Genomic DNA, 23,531 nt, shown 5'->3' on the forward strand with positions numbered 1-23,531 from the left:
AATGACGTAATACGACCGTGTTTGTGTCAACTAGCCACATCTAGGCAAAATATTGTGGCATCCACGTGTGTGTCTACGTACAGCGTGTTGACATTACTGAAGTAGCTCGTGTGTATAAAACCTGGAAAATTTGTTAATTAACCATCAGTTCTTCACTAGTTGTGGGTTGAGAAGCCAGATACAAACATGAAATACTTCTTTGGTGAGTGTTCTTTTATATTATTCGGACTTTGACATATTGTGTGTGTATGTGTGTGTGTGTGTGTGACACGAATATTTCGACATTTATCTTACATGTCATGTAATGTGATTGCCAATAAAGAATCCGTTAATTGTTTTTTGGCTGACATTGGAATCGAAACCACTACACTCAATACAATCGTAGTATTCAACTAAAGAGTAAATTTTAAGGCCTTTTAATAACACCTATTAATCTCATATCTTCATAGATCTACTGTTAAACAACTCCTATGACATAATCATCTATTTCCAGTGCTAGCAGCTATACTGGCAGTGTTCGTGCTACAAACGAGTGCACAAAGATGCGACTGTCCCGACGACTTCGTGCCTGTCTGCGCCAGAGACATGCGGACCTACCCTAATGAATGCACGTATGTAGTTTTTATATGTTTCTTACGTACAACCTAGAAAATAGCCTTGGACTCATTAGAAAGAGATTATATCAGTAGAAGATTCAATGCACGGTAAATAAACGGACGTAATGTTAATTGCGAATAAATGATTTAATTTGTAAGCAGTCGGCACTGCTAATTAACATCCGAAACACCAGGCGTTACAAGTGTGTTGCCAGCCTTTTGGGGTGACGAATTTGAAGGTTGTTGGGGATTATCTGTTATTTTTACGTAGGTCCTCTACAATCCTCTGATTTGTAGTTGAGATTTAAAGAACAAAAAATATAAGAACAGTTACTTGTCTCGATACTTATACACTTTTATAAAAAATCGATGATTTTATAGTCATTGTATAATAGTTTTCATAAAAACTCTCTTAATCTAACCAGGGGGCCAAATCACGATATGTCAAAGGTAAATCATTTATTCCAATTAAACCATAAAATACTTAGGTACTTTTGAAACGATAGGGTATATACGATTAGGTACTTTTGTTTGTACCATAGTCACATTAACAACCACTTAACCAAGAAGGCTATTTACAAACTTTTTTAAAGAAGTTCCTTCTTTGTTCACAGTATGACCTGTGCGCGGCAGCAGAAGTTGTATGACGGAGAGTGCAGAAGACAGGCGCCCATTAAATAGTATTCTTCTATTCGAGAAGAAGATAGGAAATCTAAACAACTTCTTACTACTTCTGATTCCCTAGTAGTTTAGATAAATAAGCTTATAACTTATAAACATATTTTGGATAGAAAAGTAATTAAATATATAGTGTTTTTAGTTCTTTTTAGTTAGGTATCTTTATCTAACTTTCATAAATATAACTCGACTATATTTTATACAAACGCTTGAATTTTATTTATTTCTAGAACATTGATATTTTATTTAACGGATGTTCTTTTAATGGTGCTATGTCATACAGAGAATAGAATATTATTGTGTTTTAATAATTTTAGTTTTTTTTTAAATGTTTAGTTCTTATGTATTCATTTTAGAGTGTATGATGTTATTAAATAAATGTGAGGGTACATAATTTCTATATTTTTTTCTTCTTTTGAACCCGTAGTATGCCGCGAGCACAGATCTACGCGACACAAGATGTGTTTTATTACGATTTTGATAGAATACGAGAAATAATCATAACCGACTTCTCAAAAAGAAGGAGGTTCTCAATTCGTCTATGTTTTTTGTATATAGATATGTTATGCGATTACTCCAGCATTTGTAAAAGGATTTTGATGATCCTTCTTTTGTTGGAAAGGTCCCATTCCCACCAGGTCAGGACTGGATAATGAGATTCCAGTAAACCAAGGGGAACTTGTAGGAAATTGTAGGAAGGCTAGTGCGTTTGTTTTTGTTTCATTTTATTTACAATCAAGTTTACTATGTTCAAAATTTAATACATAATTCGAATTTTATTCCTGATATCTCCCTCACAAGTTAAATTCTATCTATGTACGTGTTAATATCTTATTTCAGGATAATTTTTGTCTTCAATACAAATTGTATTTCCAGCAATCTGTTTACAAACGTCTACTATTACTTTCAACTCGATATTACAGATTTCAACAAAATATATTGTTATTGAAAATGTTTCAACAATTTCGGCGAGTTTTTGTTTTAAAATGCACTGCAGTTGCTGTCGGCCATATTTTACTCGCACCGGGAACCATTTAAGACTTCATGCAATTTGACACTTGGATGTGCAAACAATGGGAGAAGCGCTTTTATTGCAAAAAATGGGTTAAAAAGAACAAAGAGTGTCGAGTGCTGTGTTTTTTTTGGCGGTTATTTTTATGAAATTAATGAACAGTACATTTATCCTTAGTACGAGTTTGCTTTACGTTGACCGACGCGTTCAGCGCTCTAATTGGCCAACGCGAATGAACCAACCAATCAAAGCGCCGAACGCGCTTGCAAATAACAGACTCGTACTAAGCTCTCTGTAATAGTTAAATTGCCGTTCGAATAAAATTTGGTTTTTAATGCCATCAGAAAACTGTTGAAGGCAAGTCCTCTGCTGACTCCGGTCACCGGTGACCTACGTGGCAATTAATGTGTAATATACACTTATTTTGTGCCATTTGTATTTTGTTTCAAAAAACTGAAACCATCTCAAAACCTTATATTATTTCGCGTTGCCTTGAGACACATACACGAGACCCTCGACACCAGCAATGTATACTACGCTAACTCAAAAAATCGTACTTTACAGTAGAGGCGTTTAAAGGGAAAAACGTGATAACTTTTACATTAATTAAGATACTTTTTTGAAATTTCGTATGCTGGAACCATTTAATTTATTCATTGTAATATCTCATATTTATATTTCCTTAATTATTTATATTTTTTGATTTGTGCAAGTTAGCCGTATATAAACGTAATTCATCAAAAAAATTTTACATCTTATACACGTCTAACTTATGTTAGCGTAGTGTAGTACGGGAGGTCGTAGTGCATGATCAATCATCTGATGCATATTTCAATATTTTTATAAAGAACATGTACTTACTTACAAAAAGAATAGTCAACGTACCATTAATAAACTAATTAATACGTTAACACATAAGTATTTACTATGTAAAAGTCGCTAAGTCGTTCATTTTACAAACGAACAAGTATACACACGAACGCACTAAACTACGCTAACTATTAGTTAGTGCAGTGTTGCACGGTCTTTGACCAAAGTGATCCCCGCGCACACTCCGCTAATAATAGTTGGCGTAATATAAATCGAGTGATTTCAAAAAGTACCTTTACTTAGCGTTTTATAAGATTTGTAACTTTCTTATTTTTGCATATTTCTTCTCAATTTTTTATGACGTATGTAAAAACACATTTTAAGCACCTTGGCATAAAAAAACGGTTTTTTCCAAATTTTGAGTTAGCGTAGTATAAATTGCTGGTGTCGCTCTGTAGTTTTTTCGATTTTATTTTTTTCAGATATCCAGTTGATAAAATAACTTATAATTAAAACGACAAGAAGATTTTAATACAAAATTAAAAGCAAATGACATTCGTAGAGTAAAGCATGAAGTGATGTAATTAATTCAAACATTAACATTACTGAAAATTTCAGAGGTTTATGAAACGGAATGCTGAATGTATGATGATTAACAAGTGCGCAAAGCATACCGGCTGCCGACTGAAATACCTTTTTAATTAAAATTCTTTGTTTTGGAAACGTATGAGGAATGGAGTATGAGGAGAAATGTTAAAGGTTGTGACGTGTCACTATTATTTTGTGTCGAAGATTTCTTCCTCTGTTTTTTGTAGCTTTGAACGGTTATTTCATTGCATTAGCACTGGTGGAAACGGACTCATCTAAATGATGTTTTTTTATATGGAAAGGTACGTGCTATGGATGGCTTCCCTACAACAATACACTGTATACTCAAGCTGCGCATTTTCCTCGCACAGCTATATAGCTTAGTATCAGTGGAAACGGTCACATAGTTTACACAGCGTAGCTATTACATCTTCGTAGCATAGTTACATAGCATATCTCTGATGGAAAAGCGGCCACCCTAATACATGATCATGTATTCTTTTACCGTGGAGGGAAACTTTAACCTCACCATGAGTAACAAAGTAAGCGAAAGTGTAATAAATAGATAATCAAAAAACTAACAAGCTGTTAATTAGTTTGCTCGTAAGTCAGAGTATCGGGTGTTGGCCTGTTGGTACACGGGAACATGAGTAGGGACCTAGTTGTAATAATTTATGTTATGTTTGGGATAGCAATGTGATACAATACATGAAGATTAGTTAAAGTCAAGAAAATATTGAACCCAAAAAATTTATAATGTTTTGTTTTTTAGTCAAAATAAATTCATAGTCACAATAAATTCATCAAATATGAAGATTTGTTATGACACAATCTCCTAAGGCGTACACTTTGTCATCCGCTGCGTAAGTAGTTGATATGAGTCCCGGGGTGTTTTGAAACTAGTTGAGATTCTCTCGACCCGTTCACAGGAATACATTTCAATCAACATCATTATTATATTATGCTTTATTACTTATACCCTTTAGCTTATACCTCTATGATGAAATAATTATGTAGCAATTTTTTTATCACTTTAACGAGAGAATATCAAAACTGATCTAGGTATATATTATATCACTTTTTACTGTCGGTACAGAAGTTTCTATCGACCACAGTCTACCTCCTCAGTACTTGTACACACAATAGCCTACACATCAGACACATGATATGACGTCACAATATGAGCGTCAGGTAATGTCTGCGGCATACACGCGTGCATTCAACAGATGCGGTGAGACGCAGCCACAAGGATGCTGTCTACAGGTGACTGACTTGATTGCCTCACCACCACATATTGCATGTAAATGCGCTTGCAAATATAGTTTTTAACTGACCTTAAAAAAAGGAGGTTCTTAGTTTGACCTGTATGTATGTATGTATGTATTATGTGGAAGTTTGTGTGTCGTGTTTCACTACTTTTGAGGTAGAAAGATCCAGAGCTGGGGTAGGCCCCAGCTCTGGATCTAGGTAGGCCTAGCGGGCTTACCGGGGCTCCGGCTCGAAAATCAGGAGTAGGAACGGGGTGGTTTTTAGTCAGTAAGAGTCTGACACTCCCTCTCGCCTCGCACAAGGCGAAAGAAGTCATTGGATCCCCCCTTAAAAAAGGTACTATTTATGACTAAAAAAAAAATCACGCATCATATCTTTTGTTTTACTCCCAACTCCTTAAAAGAGAGCGAGTGAAACCACAGGCAAAACCTAGATATAATATAAAGGCTATATAGAAATACTAGTAACACATACAGCATATAGCAAATGTGTTTGAAGGCAATTAATTAATCGCCTCTATAATAGGTAATTACTGACGACGGCGACGTGTGATTAGTGATTAGTGCGCGATCGGGAATCACCGATGTAAGTGAGATGTGGTGATTAAGATTAATTAATTATTGTGATTGTTTACTGTATGTGTCAGGGATTAATTTGTGTGATTGGATTTGTAACATATAATATGAGTACGTGGGTAACTAGCGACGCGAGTTACTTGTAGATTGTTGATTTTATTTAATTTCATATGTCAAATTGGAGCTTTTTAAGAGTTCTTCTTTTTAGGTTTAAAGTTTTAGTTCTGTTTTTTTATGGTATAAGTTGGTAATCGAGCAGCCGGATCACTTGATGGTAAGCAATCGCCGCCGCCCATGGACACCAGAGGCGTTACATGTGCGTTGCCGGCCTTTTGGGGGTTAGGAATTTAAGGGTTGTTGGGGAGTCGAGGGTTGGAAAGATTGGAAAGGGATGATGTTTCACGTCAGTTTTCTGTGAGGCCGTGATATCGCTCCGGTCGAGCCGGCCCATTCGTGCTTAAGACTTCTACTTTTTAGTTTTAAAGTGAAACAAAACTATTGACGATTACGGAATTGAAAAATCTACCTAATTAATTAACCAGTAAATCCAAATTACAACACCAACACAACTAGGAGACAAACGAGACCCTAAAATATTATACTTAACAGCCTAGTCAGTCTACATAGACTGGAACCTATACTAATTACTAGACATTAGTAAAGCTGGCATTTAACAAATGCCTGGCAGACAATTAATGGCGGAGTGGAAGCAGATCGAGGTGATTATCACGCGGGGAGCCTACCAGGCCTGGCTCTGTACCTAAGTACATACATATACAAGGTGTAACAAAAAGGGGGTATACATATTAAGTGCACGGTTTCTATATAACATAACAAACGATACGGGAAGTTTTTTAAACTCATGTTTTCATGGTACCAAGTTATGAATTTTTCAAATCGCGCCGACGCGCGTATCATAATTAGGTAGACAGGTACTAGGCGATCAGATTTACAGAAGAAATGTTTCGTAATATTAGCGAGTGATCCCTGTAGTGTTGTGACACGTTTGTATGATTTGAAATCAAGAACTATGCGATACCAAGTATTTGGTACTATTTTTTTTTAAACGTATTTTAAGCTGAAACTTTGTATAGAGATTCTATTCAACCTGTATTCATCAGGGCTTCTTGATGTATATGGGTATTTTGTTACACGCTGTATATATCTAGAGTGGGACAATGGTCGTTGAACAACGGGCCGTTTGGTAGAGGCAGATGATGTAAAATGTAGTTAATAATTTTGTTACTGTGTAATAGTACTATGTACATATTATTTACTGACTGTACGGTTGGAACAGTGGCTAGGCAACCGGCGGTGGTGCAACGTTTTGCAGGTTCGATTGCCGCACGGAGCAATTCTTTGTGTGATCCACAAATTGCTGTTTCGGGTCTGTCATGTACATGTGAAATTGTATGTTTGCAATAGCACCAACGGTACAGGAGAAAATCTATAAAAAGGTGTGGGGCAACGTTTTATTTTTAATATATAAAAATACACAACTACATCGTATGATGAGTATTTTACCACGGTCTAACAGATCGAGTCAACGTATTTGTAACTCCTTTGGTCTTGCGGGTGTCTATGGGCAGCGCTTATTGCTTACCATCAGGTAATCCGTCTGCTCGCTTATTTTTCTAGTACTAGAAAAGATTTAAGTATCATAATTATACTAATGCACGGAAACCAAACACATTTCATAAAGCACTAATTAAGCCAATTGTCCACACTATGCGTAACTATTGCTAAACTAGGCTAAAGCTATACTATTCCGGTAGCCAATAGGATGTAAGCCCAATTAATGGGAACTATTCTAATTACAATAATGTCTAGTTGTTGGCTAATTGCCAACCGATGGTCATTCTCTACTTAACACTAAAATACTATTACTATTCTGATTATAGCCGCTATTGTGTAGATGTCAACTGGATCTTCAACTTTTAATTTGTTTTGGAATAAAGTCTAAAATCAAATGCCCATTTTGGTACACTATAAAGTCCAGGGCGGCAATACTGGAGGATGCGCGGCGAACAAACGTCATGCCAAAGATACCAGGTGCGCGGTGTGTTGTTAAACTTCTTTAAAGTCAAAGTCAAAAGCATACCGTTTTCATTCGTATTTCATAGTAGTTAAGTTTACTTTCAATTGATTTATTCTCAGTATCTTTGACGCTTCTTCAACAGTGTATGCTGGGCCTAACAAGTATAGCTGCAGTTGGATCTTCGACTTAATTTAATTTTGGAATTAGTTCCAAAATCGAATGACGAAGTATACGATATAATAAGTATGGCTTTTATTATTAAAATGAATAGTAATAATAGAACAGTCACGTTTTCAGTTTGTATTTAGGGACACTAGTCCAGCCATCAGGCTGTAATGAGATTTTTGTAACCCAAAACCTACACCAAACACGTGATGGCTGGCAGTGGTGAAATTTTATAGAATTTTCTAATTCTCTTAATATAATAACTAGATACTGATTTTTAGAACAAGTTATCCCCTTGGGTTGTTTAGTTCTTCTACCAAGCTATAAAATTGATTGGAGCAGCATTTCTAAGTACTTTTCAAAGCAAAGACTGCTTCGTTGGCCGATTGGTTGCAAGTGCGACTGCAGGGCAAGGGGTCTTGGGTTCGATTCCCGGGTCGGGCGAAGTATTGCTAGGCTTTTTTCGGTTTTTCGGCAATTTCTCAGTAGAAGCACAGAGACTGGAAATGTGCCCGGTATATGCCACCTATTACATGGGACTTACAACATAAATTGTGAAAAGTGGGTGTACATTGTACAGTGGCAATCCGTGCCATAATGTGCATCTCTACCTACCCCTTCAGGGATAAAAGGCGTGACGATAAGCTATGTTAAGCGCAAATACGAGTACTATCTGCCAATGGCCACATAGTCTATAATTTAAATTCAAATTACGAGCCAGCGACGCATCGGCCATTCAAATTGCTATCGCCCAGTTTAACCTATTCATTGCAGACAATTCACTGCTCGGAGCGTGCCCGCCACAATTCTCTGGTCGTGTGTTTCTACTCACTCGTTAGTAGATACAGTCGACCAATGCAGTTCTTGACTATCATCATCATCATCAACAGCCTACAAGCGGCCACTGCTGACCAAAGGTCTCTTGTGTGTGATTGAATTCCAGCTTTGGCTACCAAGGTTTCATCCGCCAATAAACTTGGTAAGTGCTTTAAACTTTGGACTAGGAAAACTATAAAAAATCCGTCTTTTGCTTGAAAATAACAGATGTTTCATTGATCTTCAGAGTGGAAAACCGCAAGAGTTACCAGGGTTCCAGTTCAAAACAGCAGTTGGACCGTTGTAGTTTTTAGTTAGTTAGAGTATCATACTTCGTCACTCTCAATCAGAGCGAGATGAGTCATTAACCTCAGTAAATACGGTGACACAATGGTTACGTGCTGCCATGCAACTTTCACAGTGAGGCTCATGGGAGTCGCACGTCTTCTTAGGGATGTGCCGTAACAGGCGTTGTTGGGGCTCCGGAGCAAATCCACTAAGAGGACTCGGTGCCCCTTACACGTGTCTAGGGTAGCTAGAGGCATTTAAAAGGATTTCCCCGTCATTAAAAAAATAAGAGTCATTAATAATTGATTTGATAATCTCCCTCACAAAAAGAGTGAACATGTTAAAATTTTCAGCTGCAAACTTTAATTGTTTTGAAACTGATCAAGCACTTACATTGGCGACTGTACCCACAAAGCACTATCTCGAGCATGCAGATAGAAGCGATCTGTCTTGAGCATTGCATGCGAACAATTGAGCTGCGGGCCGAGCTATATATGGCCAATTGAGTCGCTGCGTTTAATTGTGCAATCTCTGGCTGTATGTCTGCAAGCTGAATATAGATGTGTGATTAGCATGTTGGTGTATTGTAGTGGGGTTATAAAGCTACGATAGTAAGTGAGTAGGGGGTGTATTGGTATAGTTTTTAGTTCAGTTTAAGGGTGCAGAAGAACCTATGTTGTTAGAACTTCAAGTGTTAGTAAAATGCGCTAGAATCCACCAGAATTTACGTTGAAAGTACTTTCTGGCAAATATTATTAAACTGTATAAAATATACACATAACATTTTGAGTTACAAGAAAGATAAGGTTTTGTATCAGGAGTACCCAAAAATGCCGAATTACTTTGTTAGCAGCTAATTACTACACAAGTTCCTCGTCAAATAATTACGTGAGTAAGCCGAAAAACATAATAATTACGAATAATTTAATTTGAAAACACTATAATATGTCACCACGTAAACTAGCAGCTATAAACTGTATCACCACAGATATAATGAGGCTATCAATTGACACGCACGCTATCAACACAAGCTTCATAGTAATCGTATGATAAACAGATATTATGTGTGGAGCCGAGCGTGACACGGGGACATTGTTATACTTTCATGTAGACCTACCTTTATGTTGCAAATATTTCTCGCATTTTTATAGTACATGGTAGTATATGAGTAGACTGATCACCTGATGGTAAGCAGTCGAAGCTACCCATGGACACCCTCAACACAAGAGGCGTTATAAGACCGTTGCAGGGCTGTAAGGGGTTTGAAGGTCGGAAGGAGGTTAGATTTGGACCTCTAGTAATCTCACTCACACGGCTGAAAATAATGCAAGCGTTGTTTCACGTCGGTGTTTTGTGAGGCCGTGGTATCACTCCGGTCGAGTCGCTCCATTGGCGACGAAACGGCTCACTCACGTTAAAAATGTCTACTATTTTTATAACATGTAAACGTTTACATACATATAATTCTTTCAGTACATTTCCTCTCACCCTGAACCTATTATTTGCATGCAAGGAAACACGAATCAGTACTTTTATTTTAATAGTTGTAAGCAAAAACTGGCTGTACTTTATAGTGTAGCTCAAGGTTTAGCTGCAAGAAATTATAAGTTAAGGCTTTACTTAAGGTTAAGTTAAATGTAGTGCATACTAAGTTATGTTGCGGCTGCGGCCACGCTACGCGAATAAAAAGTACTTTAATGTTGTTTCCGCCTTGTATTTTACTAAGAGGTGGATGGGGGTGGACTTAAATTACACCTACTTGGCTGGCATAATGTCTTTTGTTTTTCAAATGTGCTTATGTTACACGCCGTATGTATATTTTTGTTAGTTATGTTAGTAGTTCTATGTAACATGGTGAGTGTCATAGTTATAACAAAGTCCGTGGTATCAGGAATTTTCGAAAACCTAAGAGTGTTACCACACCTTTCTTCTGTCGATCGACGCTATTGGTCAATATCAGTCGACGTTGATAGATTGGTGTGGTGGTTTAAATTGATCGACAGAAATCGGTCGACTAACCAATCGATCGAAATGTATTTACAAGAGAACGCTTGTTGTTGCTACCATCGATCGATGGCATTTTTCGGTTATCGATCGATTGGTATGGTAGAAACTATCGATCAACGTCGATTAATTCAATCTACCATCGATTGGTGTGTTAACATCCTAATATATCCAATAATATTTATCTTGTCCAGAAAGGACATTGACCATCTATGTATGGACGTTGGACCAAGTGTCGCCCAACATTGAAACATAGTGCACAATGTACCTTAGATTAATACAAGTCCGTAACTCAGAGCACTTCAAAATCTATCCGAGGAGTTTTGAGAAAAAAAATTGAATGTAGAGGTCTTACATTAACAAAAAAATAATAACCAACAGCTTATTTTTAAAATAAAAGACGATATATTATAAACAAGGGGTTTATTTGAAAAAAAATAGGTTTACAGAGATGATGAACATAACAAAAATGATACCCTATGTTATAATACCTCATGTAGGCACTAATATAATCAATCGTCATCATCATTGTCGTCTAAGATTATTCTATCTAAAAATAAAGCAGGGCGTCTCACAACGTCTTGGTGCCTAGCCCACCCCAAAAGACCAGACCTCGCGAGCTAGAATAAGTAGGATAATATTTTATTTTTACGTAAACCTCGTAAACGTTCAAAAACTAACAAAATACCAAAAGCCATAAAATAAGACTTGTTGTTACTTGTTCACATTCTTATTTATGTGTTATATCCGTTATTTAGATCCCTGTAATACGAGCTATGCCATGTTTAGGACTAAATAATTGGTGTGAGATGTCCAGGATTTATTTATTTATTTATTTTGAAATCCGTGGCAGATTTTTTTATTATATCGAGGGGTAACGGGCTATTTGGTTTAAGCGACATTTTGGGTGATATTGAGTTATATACATATTTGGAATCAGCGAATTTTTCTCCGTCGAATGATGCCGGTTTCATTAAAATCGAAGCACTTTTTTGGCGTTTCAAACAATACTATTTTCGTGTCGTTTCCAAAGTGGCAGTGTATTAAACGACGTGGATTTTGCATTTTTTATTAAATCATGTACTTGAACTATACCATCATATAAATAACTGTGACATAAACCAGTCACCCTATCTCTCATAAATAAGTAAATAAGAGTTAAAGCGTTTTTCCTGTTACTAAATTTTGTTAAGAAGTAACTTGAATCATTTTGTCTTCCCTAATCACACGGTGTGATGTCGCTTAAACCATTTGTCCGTCACCTAAATACGATACGGGTCGTCGCTTAAACTCTTTTAGCTGCATCTATTTTCCACGCCGGGTGCTACTTGAATCAAATACTCGTTTTTGTTCAGAATGAATAGCTAATAAATAATTATAGTCGATGTTCCTACATTGAGGCTGATTTTACTTAATTATCATACAAAATACTAATGTACCTAATTTTGCTGATTAAGACTGAAAAGTAAATTAGTATAATTGATGTTCCTAGTGAGACTGTTGTAATAATAATTACTCTAAATAAATACTTTGATTGATTATTTATGTTGTGTGTTTATTTATTCATTTATTCAATGTAAGCACCTGAAATTTTCGGTGATTGCAAAATATCCTGGTTGTTTTATCAGCCATTATATGTCACATAAGTAATTTAGCCTGACAGTCATTTGAATCTAAATTGGTAGTTAAGATAAATAGCTTGCTTCTACTAATTTTGGGTTTCGTTACTTCATACCTTTTGGCTTACTCCGTAAATAGAATGCGTTGTCGCTTAACTTTTTCCCCTGTAGCCAGTTGTAGTTATGAAGTCACTTAAATCGTTTTTCCTGTCTCTAAAAAAGGGCAAGTTGTATTAAGCGACATTTATCTTTGTAAATAAAGGTCCGCTTTATTTGGTATTAGCATCAACAACTAGATATTTTTAATTAAATTTCAATGCAGTTTACCCCGTTTAAATAACTGCAGAAGTTTTTTTGTTATGAATTTTATTTCGAAATTTTAAACTTTAAAAGGCTCTCCTGTAAAGTTGCAAAAATGTCGCTTAAACCAAATAGCCCGTTACCCCTCGATATATTTTTTTTATATCTATTCATGTAAGGAAACAAATTAAAGTGTCCTCATGTTTGGGCAGCATTTGGTCCAGAACGGTCAATCTCCTTTCTTGAAACATTCGACCAACTCGGATAATTTTATGAATACCAAATTACAAGAAATGTAGAAAAAATAAGAAACAAGTAATTCCATGAAATAAAATATTCATCTGTATTGAAATGTCCAATTTATTTATTTTGCTCACTCGCAGATATTTTATTCCGTTCCCAAGGAAACGTATCACGCGTGGGTTGCTCTACGACACGGCGCGAATACCACAGGGTGTGTTAAAATGCCGCACGTCCTGAATTTGATACCTCGATTTGTCTGTTTCGTTTTAGGGCCCAACCTTTTTTTTTGTTGGCACAAACAAATTTTATTCAGTACAAATGTTATGTGGATTTTGTTGTGTCTTTGATTATTTGGGTGCCTTGTTGTTCGAGTGGTTGTAAGTGTGATAAAGGGGTCTCGGGTTCAATTCCCGGGTCGGGCAAAGTATTACTTCGCTTTTTTTTGGTTTTTTGAAAATTACTCAGTTGTAGCACGGAGTCTGGAATATGGCAATAGGCTTACCCCTTATTACATGAGCCTGGGTGAAAAGTGGGTGTATATTATATAGTGGCATTACGTGCCTCTATCTACCTCTTCGGGGATAAAAGGCGTGACGTTATGTGTATGTGCGTGTGTGTATGTGTGTGTGTAATTGAGCGTATTAATTCGAGACATCCGTGGCTCAGCAGTCATATTTACAACCACTAAACTAACTAGACAGTCTCGTTAATAGTTTAATATTTATTTACAATCCACTATTACCACTTCGACCTCGAAAATAAAGGCTTCATAGCAGAAATAACCCGTACAATAAATACAACTTAAATAATCAACGGAAACTTTCAAAAATAAATTCTATGACCATGACATTAAAAACTATGTTCAAATGTGATGTTTATACGGCATCTATTATCCGCTTATAAACTACAAAAAAATATAAATCCGCTTAGTTTGTACCGCAGTACAGACAAGCACATCATATTACCCGAAATAGTCAAACATCTTTAAGACATTTTCAACCCTACTTCAAAGCGATAAGGTAGAAAATCTTTTGTAGATATTAGAATAGCTTGATGTGCAGTTGCTTATGTCAGTAGCTATTCCTTGTGACGTGTCACCTTAGTTTCTGTATACCATCAAACACTAAGGCTGGTACATTAATATTCCTAAGCGCCATACATTTAAGTAACAAATGCAAATACTTGGATTTATTCCTGATACACCGACACGCGATATTGATATGAAATATTAATGTAGATGTAGAAAAGTTTTACTTTGAACAAACACCATTGTTTCATATTTTATATAGGTAAGTTTTTTTATTATCAGACCACCACAGTGGGGCCCAGTAGTGCTGATGCTTAACTCGGAGCTGCGGACTACTTAACGGGTTTACCGGGGCTCCGGCTTGATACCCAGAAGTAAAACGGGGAGACTTTTAGTCAGTAAGAGTCTGACATTCCCTCTCACCTCGTTCAGGGCGAGAAAAGTCATAGGATGATTTACCAGCCTCAAAAAAAATCACAAAAGGTAGCAGACACTGCATATTATTACATCTGTAATTATTCATAGTATCATAAATCTCTTAATTCTTCAATTCTTACAAACATATATTAAACGTATAATTGCTTATGCTACATAGAAACAAAGTCATCATACATGTATTTTCACTAAACATAAGCGATTTTATAAAACATTATTTTATAATGGTAATCGAGTCTGTTATATCAGAATATTTACATTACAAAGTCTTGAATTTGTTGTGCCAATGTTATAGTGATAAAAACAGTGAGCCAATGAAATAAAATTATTGTAACTGTCCTACTGAATATTATACTCTGTGTCATTACAATATACATATTCGTACTAGCTAGTGATGGGCCGGCGTAGTCGAGATATTCTGCCATTTATCGATGAATTTTAAATTAGTAATTTAGTTTATTGTTTTACCGAATCGCAAGTCACGGAATCGTTAAATTTTATGACAGGTAAGTGGAAACGAAGTTTGGAACTTCGATGAATAAATATACCTTTGTACCTCATGCTTTAACTCCTTAAACACCGGTGTTTATGTTGATGGATTATATTGTTAGCTTCTTAGAGTGTCTCTGTTAAATATTCGAAGCCTAATCCTCTTGCTTCGGCATAAAATCATCCTAATAATTGGTCTGAGTTTAATGTGTTGTCCTTCTTAATATTATCTGTTGTGTGATGTACATAAATGATAAATAAATAAATACATATACCGTGTATCTATCCATACCTTTAACGTTTGTGGAAGATGTAAATTGCTTTTACAAAACCACTTTTTTAATAAGTAAATATCTGAATGTTAAATTATCTCAAAGAATCTTAATGGAAAAGTGATAAAGACTTTTACATCTCATACCGATCATGTGTAATAAATGAAAAACGAAGAAAAGGACTGTTTCAGACGCTGCGCATGGAACAGGCAGGATAAATATAGAATCGCCTCTATGGATAAAACAATAAATTATAATTTTGTTCGTGAGTATGTTCCATACGAAAATTTGCCGCAAGGTTTTAACCTACTTCGTGTCCATGGGTGGTGGAGATTGCTTACCATCAGATGTTCCGTCTGCTCGTTTACCGGCTTATCATAAAAAAGTTAACCCATCCAATTACGAGCCAACCACTCAAAACATTTCAAACAACACATTCCTTAAAAAAACCCACAACATTGTGTGACAAAACCTGAAACATTGAAACAACGCCAAACGTCCACATTTCATTCAGACGTCTCTTTGTGCGCCACCCAAACATTCTCTTTGAGTGCCACACAGCCGCGTTACAACCAGCATATACCAACATTACCACATCACACTAACTCCAATTTTTTTTTTTTTTTTTTTTTTTTATGAAATAGGAGGCAAACGAGCAAACGAGTCACCTGATGGTAAGCGATCAGCGCCGCCCATGGACACCCGCAACACCAGAGGAGTCACAGGTGCGTTGCCGGCCTTTGTTTTTTAAAAAGGAGTATGCTCTTTTCTTGAAGGTTTGAAGGTCGTATCGGTTCGGAAATACCGCCGACGACAGCTCATTCCACAGTTTTGCTGTGCGAGGCAGAAAGTTGCGCGAGAAGCGCACAGTTGTGGCCTGCCAACCATCTATATGGTGGGGATGGAAATGCTGTCGTGTGGGTCGATGGCGAAAAGAAGCGGCAGGAATAAGACCAAACAATTCCTCAGAGCACTCCCCGTGGTATAAGCGATAGAAAATGCACAATGAAGCTACATCTCTACGCATTGCCAAAGTGTCAAGTCGGTTTGAAACTTCCTGACACTCAACAATCCGAACCGCACGCCGCTGAACGCGGTCCAGAGGATGAAGCTGGTACTGGGGTGCCCCCGCCCAAAGATGAGAGCAGTATTCCATATGGGGCCGAACTTGCGCCTTATATAGAAGCAGGCGATGGGCTGGAGTGAAATACTGCCTCGATCTGTTGAGCACACCAAGCTTTTTCGAGGCTAATTTAGCCTTATCCTCCAGATGACCACGGAACTGGACGTCGCTCGAAATGTTGATGCCAAGTATTCCAATACCGGCTGAGGCAGTCAGAGGGGTACTTTGAAACTGAGGTGAGACGACCAACGGTAGTTTCTTAGCGGTAAACACGCAGACCTGTGTCTTAGTAGGGTTAAACTGGACCAGATTAAGTTCACCCCAATCTGAGATTCTCTGCAAAGAAGTCTCGATTTCTGACACAAGTCTGTTTCGGCTTTCGATGACGTTTTCCCGAGAAATGTTAGCGCGGCCGGTATAATAGGCATCACCTGTACTGTCATCCGCATAACAATGAATGCCGCTGATTTGCAACATATCATTGACATGGATGAGGAACAGGGTAGGTGATAGCACGCAGCCTTGAGGGACACCTGCGTTCACAGACAGAGAGTCGGAGCATTCCCCGTCGACAACGACCTTAATGCTTCTGTCTGTAAGGAAGCAGGAGACCCATTCGCACAATTTCTCGGGAAGCCCATAGGAAGGAAGCTTCGAAAGAAGCGCTTTATGCCAAACCCGGTCGAAGGCTTTCGCCACGTCCAAGCTCACTGCCAACGCTTCCCCCTTAGACTCGATCGCCTGTGCCCAACGGTGTGTCAGGTAAACCAGAAGATCCCCAGCCGACCGACCTTTACGAAAACCGTATTGTCGGTCATTGAGTAGTTGGTGATCTTCTAGGTACCGCAAGAGCTGGCAGTTAATAATGGACTCCATTATTTTCGAGAAGAGGGAAGTTATGGCTATCGGTCTGTAGTTGGACGGATTTGTTCGATCGCCTTTTTTAGGGATCGGGTGGACCAAGGCCGTCTTCCAGGATTTCGGTACTACGCCTAAAAAGTAAGAGAGCCGAAAAAGACGTGTTAAAACTGGTGCCAACTCCGGAGCGCACATCTTTAACACAAGGGGTGGAATCCCGTCGGGCCCACTCGACTTTTGGACATCAAGGGACAGGAGCGCCAAACGTACCGAGCGCTGGTGGAATCGGATATCTGGCATATGCCACCCACACCACGGCACGGCAGGCGGCCCACGCCCCCGTCATCCAGTGTCGAGTTGGACGCAAAGATTTTACCCAAAAGTTGGGCTTTATCCCTTGCGCCATGAGCCAACGAATCCCCCCCCATGTGCAGAGGTGGAAATGACGGCCTGCAGAAATTGCCTTCGATAGCTTTGGCGAGCGACCAGAACGCACGAGTTCCCGAAGGAAGGCGTTCAAGCTTCTCGCCAATTCTACCGATGTACTGAGACTTAGCCCCTGCAATAACTCTTTTGAAGGACTTGGAAGCAAAGTTATACTCCTTTTTAAAAGTGCTGGTATTTACATCCCGTGCCACCACCGCATCGGCCCAGGCTCGATAGGCTTCACGCTTCCTGCGTGAGGCCTTTCTGGAAGACGAATCAAACCAGGGCCGATACCTGCCACCGACAGGGACCAGAGAGGATGGGACGAACAGCTCCAATCTAAATTTAGTGCTGAATGAGTAACATGAATGTGCATTAGTAATCTGTAATTAGTTTTACGTCTATTGTCCTCGCAAACCGCACTACATGAGCACGCTTTCGTCAACTGACGATTATAATACGAATACTTGCAGGCTATGGTGACCTGGAGATTCGAAACGTCCGCTTCGTTTGCATGACATTGTGGTTTCGAATCGTCATAAAAGCAAGTACTAATGTGACTTTTTCCGAGTTATATGAACTTTCTAAGATTATTTAGACACAAACGGTAAAGGAAAATATCGCGTGGAAACCTGGGCTTATCATTTTTAATTATAAGTTAGCAATCACCAACCTGCATTGAGCAAGTATGGTGATTAATGCTCAAAAGCTTCTCCGTGTGTGATGTGAGATCTTTAACAGCTTTTTCTTAGATAGAAAGAATCAGTCAAAATCAACTGTGTCCACAGAGCGACAACGTTGCATCATTCACACCTCATACAAATCCGCCTAAAGACGTTTGTAGGTTGCATGCATTCGTCAAATGACGCGTCGTGGACAGCTGGTTTTAGTGTGGAGTGTGTCACATCCCTAGCGTGGTAATTTGGCGCGCTTTGTATGTCCGCCATATTGGTTTAGCGTATAAGAAGCGACGGCTTAGCAGGGTTATATAAACGTGGTTTATGATTGAATATATTATAGCTTGCTAGCGGTATTTTGGGTGGTAAATTCCCCATATTTTATGGCTGTTTTAATTTAATTTTCATATCAGTTTTTTATGACGGTTTCATTACATGCCATAGAAACTTTTTCTTCACATTACTAGTGATACATTTATGCATATAAGTTTTTAAACTGACATGGTCACTAACACTTTAATTAGACACTTTTTTTTGGCACTTCATTTGGGCATTGTTGCAAGCGCCATGATCACGGATGAACTGAACAGTGCCGAAATATCGGAAACTCATAGACATTAATAAACATGGTAAATATCCCGTCTCGAGTTCTAATGATACATTTATGCATGTAAGAGAAACCTCGAAGTATAATTACGTACGTGTCAATTTCAACTCCGTAGCTGTCATTTAAAATGAATGAGAGCTCTCAATGACAACTTAATGACAGTGTAAGGACTGGCTGCAAAGTTCCTTGAAGAATGATACAAATGATTTTATAATGGGTTGTTACTAAGGATTTTGATTTAATATACGTTGACCATAGAACCCGAGATATACTTGTATCTACTACACTAGTGAAGCCGTTTCAATTTAAACGCATAACAAAATTATCAAAAGTAAAATATCATAAAATTACAATACCGCTACAGAACCCGTTCTCTCGGAGGATAATTTGATTAATTTAATGATTACAAAGTCCAACTCGGTGTTTATTTTATGAACCCAATACCTTCGACTCGGTTTACAGCGGATTCAAACATGGCGCATGTTATTAATATTAATTAACTACCTTGTATTGCAGAGGACGTAGTACGAGTCTGTTTAACGTTTAACGAGATCGAAACATAACCAAGTTCCGCGCTCTGATTGGCCGGTGCGAATGAGCCATCCAATTAGACCACCCGATCCGTCCGTTTCGACCTCGTTCAACGTAAAGCAAACTCGTAATATGTCCTCTGATTGGTCTGCTCTAATTAACCAACTAATCAGAGGACAAAGGCGATAACATTTTGAACCCGTTAAAAAATATACTAAACCCTCAGACTGGCAGAAGTGATTCATTCGACTTTCACAAAAATAATTACAAAACATTTGTATATTTGTAAGGATTCCTTAGCACCTATTAATAACGGTGTCTGCCTTAGAATTGAATTAAGACAGCGCCACTATTTAATTTTGTAGCGAACACAAATGACTACTCGTCTGATTTGTTAATGTCAAACGATTCGACTTAAATGGATGGATAGAGAAAAGTGTTAGTTAATCTATTTTAATTGTAATAGCCTTTCTAGGATTGTTTCGTAGTGATTGGCACATGATTGGTGAAACGGATTTGAATTTGAAAAATCGTCTTTGGGTATGCAATAAAATTATTTGAGTGTTACATTTAAGTCTGTCTCGAAGTGGCCTGGAGGTTTAAGACACCCGCTTCTCATGCTTAAGGGCGCGTGTTCGAAATCTACCAAGGACTGACAAACGGAGAAGGAAAACGTGGTGAGTAAACCTGGTCTTATAATTACTAATTATAAGTTTGAACGCAATCAAGCAAGCGTATTAATTAATGCTCAAACTTTCACTATGTGAGAAGAGGCCTTTGGTTAGCAGTGGCCACATAACTGTTGATATATGTTTGTTTGATGCATGGGAATGAAAAAAAAAAACATTTAACAACTGATTAAATTTTAAGCTGTTTCATGTTGATCAGCAATTTAAGAGAGTAAGTGCTAACTTAAACAATTTCACAATAAATAGCATTAATGCTCATACACACAGAATAGATTTAATATAATTTTACAATCAAATTTCAAACATATCACAAGAAGTTACGGTCCATTCTCACAACTAAAAATTCATACGAGTATAACCAACTTCCAAAGTTTGCAATTCAATTAAGTCGAGTGCAATATCTTAAATGTTAGATATGTTCTTGCATACAGCGTGTTCGAAGTTCTCTCGGTGGTACAGCGTCGTGTGAGCAGGTGCATATTTCATACAATTTATACAAGAAACTTGCTGCAACTTCCTTACTAACTTACTTATGAAAATGTTCACTATTTACTAACAGAGGTATGTCGTTTTGAATTCTATTACTTTCTTATTTGAGTTGTATTTTAAATAACTTCTTTATTTTGAGTATTTACCTATATCTATATAGGTCAATATTGTGATAGTGTCGTTCATTCAATATTGTTTTAATATTATATGAGTACAGCATATAAATAAAATCACACCTGTCTGTTCCCCAAGGGAACCATTTTCCATCAGTGTTAAATACACACGTTTTCCATAACCTATTATTAACCCCATTGGTAGGACCCCTTCCTACCAATGGGGTTAATAAGTTGTTTCCCATATCACAAATTTCATTACTAATAATAAGACTTTACAATTTTAAATCAAGATATATAATAATATTGAGACAATTTAAAAACTGGTTGTATGACGCTCAATGTGTTGATGATCATAACTATGAGTCCCTAATTAAACATGAAACTTATCAAGTTACCTCAACAATCAGTTACCGTACCTAAGTAAACCATAATTAAGGAACTATAAGAGTACCCGTCAATCCCGTGCTGTGATGTATAGTGTGAAGAGTAAGTAATAAAAATCAACTCACCTCATGTTTATGATCCTTCTTCATGGAGCCCCCATGGCCCCCTCCCGTGCTTTGTACCGTATTCATGTTGAACACATAACACTACTACACTACAATCCGACTAATTTCAAAATGGACAGTTCTCACTACTTCAGGCACTGTTGTAAGTCATTCCGTACTCGGCACGGTTATATTTGTCACAGATTGAATTATTTAGACCTTTTTGGTATTGTATCGTCATGTGCGTAATGTTGCTGTGATAAAAATAAATAAATAAACATATCTTCGGGAAACTACACCAAATATGTTGTGTGGAAAAATGAGGAAAATGAGGTGTCTAAGCCGATTAGGGATAGAAAAATCTGGTAATGAAATGTTATGCTTATCCTCTTATCTACTCACAACTAGTTTCGGAAATAACATCAGTAAAAATGTGTAGTAACAGATATTTGCAAAGATCACAATACTATTTTTACACAAGAGTAAATAATATTGCACTAAAAAGCACTCGTTGATGTATTTCTAGCTCACACGTCCTTGGTCATCCATTAAGACCGATGTCCAAAAATAGTGCGATCACTAATCAGTATGCAAACTAGTATAATACTCTTTCCGACTGACCCAATTCTGTGTCTCAATAGAAATATAAATGTGAGGGAGTGAGGGAAGCCGCTCCTCCCACCAGTTTGAGGCCTCATCCGTAAGATTTGCATAAACCAATTTGCGGCCAGTCACGCGAGCGCCTAATGCCGGCGCGCCACCGTCACTGTATGGCGACACGCGACTGTTGCGACACTGTTGCCCGACTGTTGCTTGTTTAGAGATGATACTGGATCCCTATGGATATTTCGGTTGTTTTCTGGGTGTGTTTGCATTTTGGGCGAAATAAACCGATCACAAAATGCTCTCAATTTGTAATAAAAATAAAAATAGGAAGAAAAGTGTTAAGAATAATTAGGTTTTAATGTGTATTTATGTAAATGTACCGCATTTTTATTACCTTACTATAAAACCAACTTTAAACTTTTCAAATATTTTGAGCACCACACTAAAGAAATCTCATACATTTCTCTTAATTTTTTCAACGTGTCGTTGCTTACATTAAAATAAATTCAATAGAAATCGTTTTCAGTTTCCTTATAAAGTAGTACAGTGAATGGGAGGCTTGTACCGTGAATACACAACAAGTAGCACTACACAGGTACAATCAGCTAAATAAGCCGATTTTATTACGCTACGAGCTACGAGGTTGCTACGGCGTAGCAGTCAACGCTACGATTGCTACGCTTCGTAGCTGATTACTTATCCGCTACACATAGGTATATTCTTCCTGAATTTTAATTAGAACAAGCTTCAAATACATATAAATATACTATAAAGATCGATCAATATACTATAATATATGTTTATATTACTTATTTTTTCCATTAGTTTTTATATTATCTCTACAAATATTTTGGACAATATATTAGTATTTCTTATAATCTAGCTTCAATAACATACCCTGACCTATCAAGCCAAGCGTCCCTCGCCAGCCACATGTCCTTTCAAATAAATTGAGCAATATCGTAACTTTATTGACACTTCATCACATAATCGCTCCCTACACTCACAAGTCTATTAAGATGCTCCGGGATAAATGAGCCTTATATCAAGTGGAATAGAGTTCAAATTGAACTATCTTCTAAGCTGAATAACTTTAATATCAAAAGCGATCGAAGGTATTTGTGTCTAAGATATAATACTCTTTGGTGGGAGTTTCACAAGCCCTCGCGGTAACTTGATTATACAGATTTGCTGTTAAAATTTTAATTAATTAATTTGTTTGTTTGTTTTAGTTAACAAATCTCGGTAATTGTGCGGAGGAACGATACTTGTTGTTTGTTGCCAAGTTCTATAAATTATTTATGTTATTAATTAGCTTGTGTGAGTTTGGATCAGTTGATGGTGTGCGGTGTAAAGTATAATAAGAACAACTTCCTTCAAATATCACTGCCTCGTTAGCCGAGTGGTTGCAAATGTAACAGCCGGGCAAAGGGTTTCGGGTTCGATTCCAAAGTCGGGCGAAGGATTGCTGGGCTTTTTTCGATTTATCGAAAACTCAGTAGTAACACGGAGTCTGGAAATGTGCTCTCTGCTATTACATGGTACTTGCAACATAAATTGTGAAAGTGGGTATACATTGAACCTACAGTGGCAATACGTGCCATAATGTGCACCTCTGCCTGCCTTCGGGGATAAAAGCGCGACGATATAAAAAAGAAACTTAAAATATCATACATACATAGCTATAGTATTTTTAT

At 37.4% G+C, this 23,531-nt stretch overlaps 1 protein-coding gene and 1 long non-coding RNA gene across 2 annotated transcripts in view; one reads left to right on the forward strand and one right to left on the reverse strand.

Annotated features, from left to right (window-relative positions):
• The window catches only part of LOC118277080 (dipeptidyl aminopeptidase-like protein 6), a 262,572-nt gene that overhangs the window by 224,776 nt on the left and 14,265 nt on the right, over positions 1-23,531 (reverse strand). Inside the window, exon 2 of the mRNA XM_050696145.1 lies at positions 21,250-21,482. Within this exon, the coding sequence (XP_050552102.1) occupies positions 21,250-21,315 (66 nt within the window). The 5' untranslated portion in view covers positions 21,316-21,482. The remainder of the gene's footprint in view (positions 1-21,249; positions 21,483-23,531) is intronic.
• LOC126911093 (uncharacterized) lies at positions 35-1,353 on the forward strand. The gene is made up of 3 exons (XR_007705658.1): positions 35-202; positions 494-611; positions 1,211-1,353. It is a non-coding gene; the product is annotated as an uncharacterized LOC126911093 (long non-coding RNA).

This window comes from Spodoptera frugiperda, chromosome 10 (genome assembly GCF_023101765.2).
Source record: "Spodoptera frugiperda isolate SF20-4 chromosome 10, AGI-APGP_CSIRO_Sfru_2.0, whole genome shotgun sequence".
In the NCBI taxonomy this organism is placed as follows: domain Eukaryota; kingdom Metazoa; phylum Arthropoda; class Insecta; order Lepidoptera; family Noctuidae; genus Spodoptera; species Spodoptera frugiperda.